The 14,810-nt window shown below is 38.4% G+C and overlaps 1 protein-coding gene across 1 annotated transcript; it reads right to left on the bottom strand.

Annotated features, from left to right (window-relative positions):
* Positions 1 to 9,727: 9,727 nt before the first annotated feature.
* Positions 9,728 to 10,207, bottom strand: LOC142180027 (secreted RxLR effector protein 161-like). Its single transcript, XM_075250944.1, has one exon. The coding sequence runs from the start codon at positions 10,205 to 10,207 to the stop codon at positions 9,728 to 9,730; it is 480 nt and encodes a 159-aa protein (XP_075107045.1).
* Between the last annotated feature and the right edge of the window lie 4,603 nt (positions 10,208 to 14,810).

Here is a 14,810-nt window from a genome sequence, read left to right as displayed (position 1 = left end):
GAATGCGGTCAGCCCTTCGCGAACGTGAAGAGCAAAGGCGGCTGACCCACCCCAGGCCCTTTATTCTACGCGAATGCCTGTGTTCGCGAACGCGAAAGCTACCGTTCCCAGACCTTTGCGAACACAACCTATTGAACGCGAACGCGAAGGAAAAAATACCTAGTCCCCCAATCCCTTCTCCGCGAAAGCGTAGAATAAAACTAAACCACCAATATCAGATTTTCAGACTTAGCTCTAGGTAGTCCGAAATTCACCCGATCCACCTGGGACCCCGACCAATCATACTAACAAGTCCATAAAATTAATACGGACCTTGTTCGAACCCTCGAAACATGTAAATAAACATCAAAACCAAGAATCGCACCCCAAAACCAACTTGAATCAACTTATGAACTTCAAACTTTTCAATTAGCTCCGAACGCATCGAACCATACTTAGACAACTCGGAATAACACCAAAGTTTGCATACAAGTTATAAATCACCATACGGATCTCTTCTGAGGCTCGAAATCCCAAACGGGCCTCGGTAGAACCAAAGTCTACTCCAAACAAAATTTAAAGAACTAGAAAATCTTCCATGAGCTAACTTTCAACATTAAGCGTTGAAACGCTCCCGGATCACTTTAAACCCGATCCGAATACACGCCCAAGTCTAAAATCATCATACGAACCTATTGGAACCATCAAACTCCGGTTCCAAGGTAAACGTTGACTTAAGTCAAACTTTGTAATCTTAGGCCACTTTTAAGGAACTAAGTGTTCCGCTTCCAACCTGAACCCTTCCAAACCTGAACCAACCATCCCCGCAAGTCATAAAACAGTAAGAGCGCATACAGTGAGTCATAATAAGGGCAACGGGAATCTAGAAAGCAAAATAACTGATCGGGTCGTTACACATAATTCAAGGAGAACGGTTACCTAGATCTAGTTCTATTAATATAGACATTTTACCACCATTGTAATCATCTAATTTTCTTCTCTATTGTTCTATACATTGTAATTCATATAACTTTCTCCCAAGTTACCATAGTTCGGCTCTTCAAGCTCTGTTCGGCTCATCATCCTATCAAGGATCATCCAATAAGAATTATTTTTTCTCTGTTTTATTTTTATTATATTATCTATCATTGAATTTATTTTTCACCTTCTCTATCACGTTGTATTAACAAAAATGTATATCTTTCGGATCGAATCAGCTGCTTGTGATGTGTCATATAAAATTAATATCTTTGACATTAAAAATTGTTTTTCGGCTTAAATAGTAGTCTGGATAGGCAGAGTGCACAAAGCCAGTGGGTTTCTCCATGTAGATCATCTTCCAGATAACCGTGCAAGAAAGCATGGATATATCAATTTATCTAATGGGCCAGTGACGAGCTGTAACTAGCGAAATCACGGTGTGAATGGTGGTAAATTTAAGAAAATTTCTTGTTAGTGAACTCCGAATAATTGTGAGTAGCCTTTGGCGTGTGGGCAGCCAAACTCTATATACTAAATTATCTACTATATAAGTGAATGACACAAATTAATATATGATCTATTTAAAGCTTTAAAATTGAACAAACAATTATTCCATAATAAATACTATATCTAAATCTATAATTAATAGTATATATCCCAACAATCTCCCACTTTAACATTTAACCATGATAATTATTAGAATATAATGTTTGTAAATGCATGGTTAACAGAAATAGCTTTCCATTATTTCATTTTTTTTGTTCCGTGAGGCCACGGATGATTCAGAAAGATGTTATACTACATTAATTGAGTTTTTTTTATCCCTTAGCTAAAAAGCCTTTGGACTGATTTGAGAATGTGTACTAATGCATCTATCACGATAGGCATTTTTTTTACTGTGGATAATTGAACACCTTTTTGCTTACTGTGGAGTTCTATCTTCAGTAGGCTTATGTGGAAGACTTGAGTGTATGTAATATACACACTTAGTGTTGTTGGACTTTTTTTCTTTCTCTTTTATTTTTGGTTCCGAAAGTTGATAGAAACTAAAGATTCACCAAACAATATAGAGAATCAGGTTCTCTATATGTTTTCACAGTAAATGAACAGAAAGTAAAGAACACACGATATTTACGTGAAAAACTTCCTCCTCACGAGATTAAAAATCACGACATATCCCAGTAGGATTTCAACTCCACTAACTAATCAAATTTCATATTACAACCTATTGTAATCTAGGAATTAATTCTTAATCCCTCACCTCTTACAATAACTCTATTGCAAGCTCTTTGTAATAACTCTTTTATAAAACCACACTCTTGACTAACTCTAGTTAACCAACCAAAACAAATGATGATTAAATGATGTCCTACTAAATGCTTCTAAAAAGCCGCATAGGAATACAAATAAATAATAAAAGACAAAGACACAACAAAATAAAGAACTCAAGACATATTTAATGTTGGGATCTGGTTCTTGGTTTGTAGCGGCTTTGTTCTTCAATGCACCCGAAGAAAACAGAGGCAGTTGCACACTTGAGAGAATATATATTTTTGGGTTTGCAAGTGTTAGGTCAAAACCTTGTATCATGTTGTTAATATATGTGATATCATGAGAAAAGATACAAGGGCATTTCCGGTCTCTAGCACACTGCAGTTGTGCTGTTGTACTATTGCATGTACAGTGCAATAGCTTTAACAGTTGTAGAGTTGACTTGTATGACGACTTGAGGACCTAATCCTATATGTTCCCTTTGTCGCTTCTTTATTTGGTTTCCTTGAGAATTAAACTAGACAACTGTGTACGTTACAATAAGCACAAGGAACTGATTATATCATATTCCTATCTGGTTCCTTTATGAAGTTTGACAAATCATCAAAATCATACCCGCATAACTTATTAGAAACTAATGACAAAAATCTCTCTAAATCTTGAGTACTCATATTTTAATTCATGATCAATCCCATAATCAACTAATTATTTACCTTTAGAACTGATTTTCGATGAGTTACCTACTAAATTACCAATTCATAGCCACTGCAATTAGCAAAATGTTAATCATAATGAGACTGTTTCCTTTTAGCCCATTATTAGAAATTACGAAGATGAGACTACTCCTCTCAAGTTAATGCCCTTATATATTAAAAGTCATTTTCTTTTTCTATTTTTAAAGAAATTTGATGATAAAAAATGAACTCCGTTTAAACTCTAATTCTAATAAATAAAGTATTATCTTTTGTGATTTCATCAATAAAATAAAATAATGTGTGTATATACATGATAATTTACAGCTAAATTCATTAAGAATTTTTTTTTTCTTTAATTTACTTGTAAGTACCTTTTGTGAAGTGCGTCAAACTTACTAGTAGGTAAAATACATGAGAGATGTAAATAAAGTTGGTTAAAATTACGTTTTTGTTATAAATAAAGTGAATGTATATGGTTGTTCATTTAATCCATCCATACATTCTATATAATGTGCTACTTGGATAGATGTACCAGTTAATTCCTAGGATGTATCTAGTGAGTCTTGGGTGTATCTTGTATACTATAAATAGGACATCCTTTGCCCATGGAAGAACACACAAGAAACACACTAGGTTCCAATAGGTTCGTATGATGATTTTGGACTTGGGTGTATGTTCGAGTTGTGTATCGGACCACCAGGGAGTATTTCGGTGCCTATTATGGAAGGTTGGCATTTTAAAAGTTTAAGAAATTCTTATGTTTGATTTGAAATGAATTTTGGTGTTATCGATGTCCGTTAGGAGTACCGGGCCTTGAAATAGGTTCGTATCGTGAATTGTGACTTGCACATAAAGTTTGGCATCATTCCGAGATGTTTGAGTGTAATTCGGACGCGTTCGACAAAGTTTAAAGGTTGGAGAGTTAAAAGAAAGGTTTTGGTCATCGATTTATAATTTTGGTATTATTTGACGTGATTCGAGGTTTCGACTAAGTCCGTATCGTGTTGTGGGATGTGTTGGTATATTTGGACGGGATCCCGGGAGGCCTCGGGTGCTAATCGGATTGGAAACAGATCGAGTTTGGACTTGGAAGAAGTGTTGAAGCTGAAGGCTTCTGGTGCGATCGCACTTGCGAGGTTATGAATGCAGGTGCAAGACCGCAGAAGGGACCCAGGGGTCGCAGAAGCTGTAGGGAGTGAGGCTGGATGGGATTCGTAGGTGCGAGGAAATTGCCGCACTTGCGGGCTCTCAGATGCGGGCGGAGAAGCGCAGAAGCGGAAGTGGTATGGGGTTGGATGATCGCAGGTGCGGGTGTTGTAGCGCACCTGCGGAGCCGCAGGTGCGGTGAAGGGCGTGCAGGTGCAGAGTGGTGCTCGAGCTGGGGAGTCCGCAGGTGCAGAGGTTTTCCACAAAAGCGGATGCGCACCTGTGGTCGGATGGCCGCAGAAGCGAAAAACGTTGGCCTTGGGGGAAACCGCACCTGCGAGGAAACTTCCGCAGAAGCGGAGCCGCAGAAGCAGTTACTGTTCCACATGTGCGATGGTCGGGTTGGGTAGTGTGGTTCTTTTAAATCGGGGGTTTGGCTCAATTCCACTTCGTTTCGTTCATGGGAGTCGATTTTACAGCAATTTTAGAGTGCCATCTTCATCATCTATTATGGGGTAAGTGATTTATTCACATAGTGAGTTAAATACATGGTTTATATGTGGATTTGATCATGGAAATGAGTAAGAATTTGGGATTTTGGTAGAAAACCTAGAAATTGGTATTTTTGAATTTTTATCACGAAATTGGACATGAAATTTGGAATAAATTATATATTTGACTTCGTGGAGTTATGGGTAAAGTTTGTCTTCGAAAACTTTCGGAATCCGGGCATGCAGACCTGAGGGTTGATTTTATTGACTTTTCGAGCGGAGTTGAGAATTTTTATAAATTGATAAATTTAAGCATTGCAGTATATTTTGATTGAATTACACGTTGTTTGACTAGTTTCGAGACGTTTGGCTTTGAGTTGAGGTGTTAGAGAGGCGTTGGAGCCGGTTATGGATCTTCGGAGCGAGGTAATTCTCCTGTCTAATCTTGTGAGGGGGAAACTACCCCCTAGGTGATATTTATTGTTATATGCAACTAGTTGTGGGTGCTACGTACGCACGAGGTGATGAGAGTCCGTACGTAGCTAAAGCATGTTTGTGTCCGAGTAGACTTAGGACTTTATCATGTAATGATTGAATTATTTGAACTTATTCTACTAGCTTAATTAATTAAAGTTATAACTAAATTTAATTTAGAAATAAATATATGTATACTAGGCCGAGCCTTAACACTTTGAGTTGTGGGCGAGTTATTTGAGAAACGGTAAAGATTATATTCCTTTTGTGCTCATGTACTGTATCATAAGCACGTGTCTCATAATTTGGTAACTTCCTTCCTTTCTTGTGGAGCGGGCCGAACGCCTCGGCAGTATAATAGATGCATCTATGGTTCAAGTCGCTCGACCCTCGCCGGGGTGCACATTATTTTGGATCGGGCCGAACTACCTCGGCAGAATCGTGCGTTATATCGCTAGTAGTCCGAATATTCACGAGATAATCTTTCCGCTGATGCCCGGCATTCTATATGGTAATCCTTATTTATTTGATATTGTCACTTGGCATTTTTTGAGCTGTTAAGGTAGAATACATGATGTCCTACTAAATGCTTCTAAAAAGCAGTGTAGGAATACAAGTAAATAACAAAAGACAAAGACACAACAAACTAAAAAACTCAAGACATATTCAATATTAGGATCTGGTCCTTGGTTAGTAGCAGCTTTGTTCTTCAATGCACCCGAGGAAAACAGAGGCAGTTGCACCACTTGAGAGAATATATGTTTTTGGGTTTGCAAGTGATAGGTCAAAACCTTGTATCATGTTTTTTATATATATGAGATCATGAGAGAAGATACAAGGGCATTTCCGGTCTCTAGCAAACTGCAGCTATGTTGTTGTACTGTTGCAAGTACAGTACAGCAGCTTTAAAAATTGTAGAGTTGACTTGTACGACAACTTGAGGGCCTAATCCTATTTGTTCCCTTTGCAGTTCCTTTATCTGGTTTCCTTGAGAATTAAACCAGACAACTGAGTACGTTACAATAAGGACAAGAGAACTGATTGTATCAGATTCCTATCTGGTTCTTTCATAAAGTTTGACAAATCATCAAAACCATACTGGCATAACTTATCAATTTTCCCCTTTTTGATGATGAAAAACTCAGAATTGATATTCCTATTAAGAATCAGATTCCCTCATGTTCCCCCTACGAATCAGACGCCTTCCCCCTGAGAGCCAGTTTTTATGTTACCCTATTTTTGTTACCTCCCTTTGATTGTCTTCCCCCTTTTGGCATCATTGAAAAGAAGATAAAACAGGCATACGCAAAAAGAAGTCCAGCAACAATAACTCATGCCACTTGTGTGCACACAACATGGCTAAACTATAACACAAACGATTAACATTACACAAAATAGATAGTCATGCCCGTTAATTATAAGAGAAAAACATAGGTATATCAGTACCAGTCACACAAATATTACACATCAAAACAACTAAAGTACCACAGTCATAAGATAACATCAACAAAAGGACACGATTAGTAGAGGACTAGGAACGGGTGCAAAAATAGGAGATACTAGATAGGGGACAAGAAATATTAGGGAACAAGCGCCTTGATAAGACTATCCATACTTGCATTAGCGGCTCTTTGATCAGTGATCAGCTGCTCCTTTAGGTTCTCAACTTGTTTCCTCAACTCGTCATTCTCAGCCATCAAACAGGAAATCTCTTCTCCCTAAGAGCTGTTGGAACCAAGTTCCTTGCTGGCCTGAGTGAGCTTGGACTGCAAAATGGCATTTTGAGCTTTAAGGCGCTTGATCTCTTCATTTGTCGCCTCCTGAGCATCAATCAGTTTAGAGATAGTTGAGTTGCTTCCCACACCTCCATTCTTCACTACACACTCACACTCTTCCAAGGTCATAATGAACATCTGTTTTCTAGTCGCCACAGACGTTTTTCCCAATGGAACCTCAAAGTGTTCAAAGACCTTGGTAAGGAGGAACCCATAAGGAAGACCATGATTACCATCCTAAAGTTTGCCACCTTTAGCATGTGTTCAATCATAATTCCAGGCAGACTAATAGATGAGAAGGATGTCAGTACTTCTAGGAGAACCAGGTTCATAATGGAGGTGATAGATCTTCTCTTAGCGCTAGGCAGTAGCACCTTGTTCACCTGCTCAAACAGCAGCTGGTTTCCTGGCTAAAGAGCTTTCTTGTATACAATTTCCCCCAACAGAACTGCTTGCTTCTTGATGATCAATTTCTTAAAATCAGGGGAACCAGTTCCCTCTACAGTTTTCAACCCAACGGTGGGTACATCAAGGATCTCACCAAGTGTTTCCTCATCCATAACAAAGTCTTTTCCATTCACCTTTAGACAGAGTGTGTCCCCATCCGCCACAAACAGTCCAGCATAGAAACTTCTCACTCATCTTCATACACTTTTGGACGGTTGATTTCAAAGAGATGGGTCCACTTCTGGAATCCAAATCTTTCCACAAGCTGTTTCATTTCAGGTTGTACAATGATCTCAGGGTCAAAGACTCGACCCCATAGAACCTTTGTTTCTTGATATTTGCCCTTCTTTCCAACTCGGATAACCCTTACCTTGGCCTTTATGAGGAACCAGGTTCCTCACTAGTACTATGCCTCTTCCTCAGATGCTTTTCTCTTTCTCCACTCCTTCTTCCTGCTCTATTTCATCATCCTTGTCACTCACAAGTTCTTTGTATGATACTGGCTTCTTCCGTTTAGTAGCAATGGTTTTCTTTGAGTTTTTCCTGACAAGGGGAGCGACTTCCTTAACAGACTCCTCATCATCCACCTCAACTATATCTGCAGGAGGCACATCCTCCTCATCAATCAACCTGCTCTTCACTAGTTTCCTTTTCTTCTTTTTCCCCTTACTCGCATTTAATGCATTATCAAGCTCAGCCTTTCTCTGTTGTCTAGTGGTAGGGCATTTGAGAACAGTATTATTTTTGGCTTTTCCCCCACCCTAGTAGTCAAAGAGCTTAGCACAACTTGATTATCAGAGTCAGTCTCCTCACTCTAAGTAGAATTTTGCACAGATACAGGCCTTATTTCAGGATACTCAATTTGCAAAGTAACAATAATAGGGGAATTATAAGGGGTGAGTCAGCACTGTCCATGGCGATCTTGTGAAACCTAGTGTTTCATTCCAAGTAGGAGCAGAAAACTCTCTGTGGTCAGAAGGACGAGGTCCCTTTGAAGGTTCCCATATAGTGCTGACAGGCTCATGTTCCTCTGCACTCATTTGTTCCCCCTCACTCTGTATTTCCCCCTGACTCAGTAGTTCCTCCTGAGTCTCTTTACTAACACTACCAATCATGAATCTCTCAACCACGTTCTTTATAACATCAGGCTCCTTTTCAATAGAAGTAGAGCCCCATTTATTGCTATCACTCACATTTTTCTCAACCTCCGTACCAAAAATCTCTTTATCATTAGAGGAGGATAGAGGATTGACACAGACAAGATACTCGAAATAATCCCTTCAACACCTTGAGCCTCAGAAATTTCAGATGCATGTGAGCCCTCGGCAATACAGGAACCTAACTCTACGTTCAACCTCATTTCCTCTGTCACAACACGCTGACTCGAGACTTCAACACCTTCATCGCCTTCTACTATTTCTTTTGTGATTTGAAGAAATTGAGAAATGGATATTCTTTGGTTGGATTCCACTCTCTCGGTAGGAGTAGATGGAGATAAAGAAGAAACAAACGTTTGGGAGTTTGATTTTTACGGCTTCGCTGGGGACCAAATCCCGATAGTTTGGGAGAACTGAATGTGGGGTTTGGTTTATTGGAAATTGGGCTTTTGTATGGTGAAGTGTCTGGATCAGACCCAAATAGAGGTGCCTCTTTAGATGGAGATGATGCAGGATTGGCTTAAGTCATTTTAGGAGATGAAGTTTCTTGTTGAGACATGGGCGATTTTGGAAGCAAGAAGACAAGAAAAAGAGGGTTTGATAGAGAGAAGAAGTTATGTTTGATGTTTGAAGTGAGGAAAGAGACTGACTTTCAAGTATATAAAGTAAAATAGAGACTGGTTACAAACAGGTTTGAGAGGGGAGATGGGTCGATTTGGAAGGGTTGTAATGTTTGGTCTTAAAGGGCAGCATAAGAGGCGGGAAAATAATAATGACATGGCACCCTAGAAGTTCAAAATGCATATAAGTGTAAAAGAAACTACTAACTTGAGTCATAGGAACCAGGTTCCTTGACATTTTTGAAAATGTGAGCAATAACTTCTAGATATGTGCAATGTCATTTGTCACTTGTTTATCCTGAATCTGCCATGCGTGACTACCTGTAATAATATAGGGTTGAATTAGATGATGCCAGAAAATATTTTTTAGCATTGTACCTTTCCATTCTTTCCTAGCCAATCATTGAGCGACCAGGTTCTCAGTTGATCTTGATTAACCCTAGCTCTAGACGATTTCTTTCAAAGTGTTCTCTCCTCAGTGCTTTGGTAAAGATATTTGCTACATGGTCCTCCATTGTGCAGAACTTCATACAAATAAGCCCATTTTTCAACATTGTCCCTCAAGAAGTGATGTCGCACATCAATGTGCTTTGTCCTCTTATGCTGCATCGGGTTCTTTGTCATGTTGAGAGAACTTATGTTATCACACAACAATGGCACACAATCTGTAAACATACCAAAATATTCTAGTTATTGCTTGATCCATAGCAGTTGAGCATAACAAGAGGAAGCAGCCACATACTCATCTTCAATAGTAGAAAGAGCCATAGGGTTTTGTTTCTTTGTACCCCATAAGATTAGGCATGACCCCATAAAATATGCCATTCTAGATGTATTCTTTCTATCCACCAGATATCCAGCATAATCAGTATCATCATATCCAACTAGGTCAAAAATATCTCCTGAGGGATAGAAGAGGACCAGGTCTTGTGTTCCCTTGAGATACTTCAAGATTCTCTTGGCAGCCATCAAATGAGATTCTCTTGGGCTTGATTGAAATCTAGCACACAGTCCAACACTAAAAACAATGTCAGGTCTACTAGTTTTTAGATACAGAAGAGATCCAATAATACCCCTATACATAGTTTCATTGATAGGAGAACCAGGTTCATCCATGTCCAGGTCAATGGCAATAGCGATGGGAGTATTAATGGTCTTGGAATTTTCCATCTCAAATCATTTCGGCAGCTCCTTGATGCACTTCTATTGACTTATCATGGTCCCTTTTGAGGTTTGCTTTACTTGCAGCCCAAGGAAGAAGTTTAACTCCCCCATCATACTCATCTCAAATTCACTTCCCATGAGTTTTGCAAACTCCTATCAAAGGAAATCATTTGTTGCACCAAATATGATATCATCAACATAGACTTGCACAATCAACAAATTTCTCCCTCTTTTCTTCAGGAATAGGGTATTGTCAATTTTTTCTCTAGTGAAGCCATTCTCAAGAAGGAACTTGGACAATCTCTCATACAATGCATGAGGGGGCGCTTCAAACCATATAATGCTTTATCAAGCTTGAAGACATGTTCAAGATGTTCATGACATTCAAAGCCAGGTGGTTTCTTGACAAAAATTTCCTCCTTCAAATATCCTTTCACAAATGCACTTTTAACATCCATTTGGATCAATTTGAATTCCATATGAGATGCAAATGCTATGAGAATTCTAATGGCTTACATTCGAGCAATAGGAGCAAATATTTCATCATAGTCAATCACTTCTTCTTGATTTTAACTCTGCACCACCAGCCTAACTTTATTTCTTGTTGTATTTCCAAACTCATCAAGTTGTTTCTAAACACCCACATGGTTCCAATCACTGTTCTGTATGAGGGCCGAGGAACCAAGTGCCACACTTTATTTTTCTTGAACCGATGAGCTCTTCTTGCATGAAATCAATCCAGTCAGCATCTTTTAATGCTTCCTTGATATTTTTAGGCTCAATTTGAGATAAGAAAACTGAGAAGGCAAACATACTTCTTGCCTTAAATCTAGCTTGAATACCAGAGTCCAGGGGTGAGATCACATTTTGAAGAGGATGTAAACTCATGTGCTTCCATTTATATACTTGAACTTTAGACTGTGAGGGATCCGGTTCCTCCATATTTGAACCATCATTAGCATCAACAGAAGTATGAATTCCACTCTTTTTTCCTGCATCAGGAGTATCTGATACAACATTAGCAACCCTATGCTCAACTTCAGTTGTGGTGATAGGAGAACCAGGTTCCTCTGTTTCAGCTGGAGGTTCTACTACATCTTCTTCATCACTCTACTTCACTTGACTCATCAGATCAGTTTTTCCATTTGCCATATCTATTACTTCTCCAGGAACCTTTGAAAAATCTTCATCTTGATCATCTTTATCATGTGACCCCTTACACTTTAGCGGTGAGATTTATCATGATTACATGCACACTTTCCTCTACGCATTATGTCCTTTTGTTGTAGACTTTGTATGCCTTTCTTTGAGAGGAGTAACCAAGGAAAATACCCTCATTACTTTTTGCATCAAATTTTTTCAATGCATCCTTACCATGGTTGAGAACAAAATATTTGCATCCAAATGCTCTTAGGTAAGTTACCTTTTGTTTTCTCCCATTAAGCAGTTCATAAGAAGTCTTGTCAAGTAGGGCTTGATCATGCACCTGTTAATCAAATAGCAGGTAGTGTTGAATGCTACAACCTAAAAACTCTTTGGCACACCACTGTCGATCAGCATTATTGATACCCAACTTTGCCCTCATATATTTTTAATAGTATATATACTTTCAAAATATCATTTCGCATCATTACTTAATTTACAAGAGTTATACAAGTATTTTCTATAATTGTTATAATTTTTAAAGCTTTAAAAATAATTTTCTTGCATTTTAATTACTTGAATATGCATTAATTACCCCTTAAATTATTTTATGATGACTTAATCATCCAAATTTATCATTAACACTCACATATATGTTTCACAACATTTTTACTTCATTGAATATGATTACATTTGCATTTTTACCTATTTATACAATTTTTGCAAGAACAACCTACATTCTATACATAATTATATTTATTATATTATTTATGTTAGAATAACATTTTTTATATTTTTATAATGTTAAACTATTACTTTCCAGCATTTTACTGCATAAATAGTATTTTATAAATTATTGTTTCATAAATTTTGTATATTTAATTTTTATATCCCAATGAAGGGCTAATTTTCGGACCAAACAGACCCAAATCCCTGGCTCAATCCCTTTAGCCCAAACCAAACGACTCTTTTGATCCAACCTGGTCGCGACCCGTTAAACCAACCCGCCCCGCTTGATTTTTAATCTTGGTCGTTGATCTCTCAAGATCAACTGCCCACAACTACCCTACCATAATCCTCATTCTCCTACAGACCGCCACCCCCGTTTCCCCCGTCTCTCCTCCTTCCTCCTTCAGAAACCCTAGCCGCCTTCACCAACCTTCTCCGAATTCGATTAATTCATGGATTCCTGTCATGATTCACTTACCTTTTATGGATTATCTCGTTGTTCTTTACAAGATTATGGTATAACATAGTACTTACCCCATTTTTGGCAAGCACCAATCTTCCGAATCAAGAGAAATCAAACTCACTCCTCAAGATTCACATGATTTTTTGTCTATATACACTCATGGCAAGATTATATGGGCCTGATTTACCAAGATTCTTCGGCCAATCTGAGATTCTGGGCAGAACTAGGGTTTGCCTGATTTTTCTTCTAATTTGGTTCTAAATCGGTTCTGCATGCTTTTCTTTCCTTATTTGTGTTTGATTGATTATATTTTATTGTTTGTTTGTTCAATTCCATTACTATATAAAATCATCACCCAACTCCCCTAGGGGATGCGGGATCGCAAAAGAAAACTACTATTGTTCCTTTATTCTTTCTTGTCCTATACTATTTTGAGGCTCAATCATTTGGCCAGCTGAAAGCCAAGGCAACCAGAATTCAATTCTCGAACCTTTATCAGTGTGAGCACTACCGGGGGTTCATTTGAAACCCTTGGGAACTCTGACGCACTGAGATTCTTGGGTTATACTGCTCGTTTTGCTATTGACATTGAAGAGTTGCTGAAATTACCCCCCTTCTTTACTTGTTCGTCTGTAACTAGTAATGTAGCTACGACTCTTGCAATTTCATTTTTGTTTCTTCTTATTTAAATTCCTGCTCTGCATATCTATGTCTCTGAGAATATTTATGAACCAACATGCCATTATATGCTTTGAAACTCTTCTTGAGGCTCTATACCTTCTAGTAGCCCAACTTGCATATTTGTTGCCTTGATTCTTCCTTCTTGAGCCCACTTGATAATGTATGTGCTCGAATGCTCATTAATGTTGCCTATTCTGAGTTTGGTTTCTTGCCTTGTTTTGTACTCTTGTGATGAGTCGAGTCATGCCCCAAACATGTTCTAAGTCTTGAGTCATTCATGCGCGACTTGATACTTTTCTAAGAATTAACTACTGATCATGTTATTAGCTCGGCCATGCTTTCCCTGCTACTTATGAACCAATGCTCGTTCCTTGCCTTGTCATATACCTTTGTGATGATCCATGCATGTGTTTCAGACCTTGTTAAGTCATTCTTGTCCAACCTGCTAAGTTTTGATGTTGTACTGATTAGCTAGGGCCTGCTTTCATGTCATTTAAGTTCTAATGTATGCTTTGACTTATGCAATCCTGTTTGAGACCTTAGGGAAAATCTCATGTCTAGCCTCTTCCCCCATATGTGATTAAGCCTAGTGCAGGCTAGTCTTGTTAACCTATATTTGACATATCCTTGCCCATTGTGAGTCCTGGTGCTATTTAAACCTTCGTGTATGATTGATAATGTTAAAGTCTTCATGCCCAGTTGATTGGATTATTACAGACTATGTTCATTAGCCTGTCTTTGATCATATTTGTACTAGACCCTCATGCTACAAATCTTACTTTTTTTCGTCCGTGATTCTGCAAGATTCCTTTGTCAAGATTGTGTTTAAGTTAACCTTAGATCATATTATATCCTGAAACTCTATTTGGGGTTGTCTGTTGGTTTGGGATGTTCCATTTTGTCTTCTGAACTTCTAGCATCTTATGTGTATAACTCTGTGTGATCTCATATACCTGCTCTGGTTTAAACTACTGTTAGTTGCAGTCCTAAGAATTAAGTGTGTGGACTTCGAGTGGGCTGATTAATTTATGAACAGCTTGTTACTCATGTGGTTAAGTCTGGCATTGTTGGGTAAGTTGATACCCCCTTTCAGACTTGGTATGGGTTTGGGTTCGAGTCATGCACCTGATACACTCTAATGTCCTAAGGTGTACCTATACCTGGGTTTACTATTTTTTGTGTGAAGAATGAGATCACTGAAGACCTTGAAGTTGCTGGGTTATTCCTTTTTAGGCCTGCTCTGCTTATTGAGCGTGTACTCATTCAACTTGTAATATTCGAGCATGTACTCTTCATTTAGGCCTGTAATGATTTTAAACAAATAATTAGGGCGTTAGTGGAACTGGGGAATGGGTGTGCTTTATTCTTACACACTATTAGAGAACATGCCTATAGGGTCTACGTGCTTTATTTGCTACATTGTTGAACTTGATCTACTTCTGCACGCTAGTAGAAATCATGTCTATAAGAATCGCACACACCTCACCTAATTTGTCTAATACTCGCACACTATCTCAAACATGTTAGTAATTACAATACTTGATTTCCATATTATTACTATGCATTTAGACGGCATGCCTATAGGATGTATAA

Source organism: Nicotiana tabacum, chromosome 4, assembly GCF_000715075.1.
Source record: "Nicotiana tabacum cultivar K326 chromosome 4, ASM71507v2, whole genome shotgun sequence".
NCBI lineage: Eukaryota > Viridiplantae > Streptophyta > Magnoliopsida > Solanales > Solanaceae > Nicotiana > Nicotiana tabacum.
This window is presented reverse-complemented; position numbering and strand designations above follow the sequence as displayed.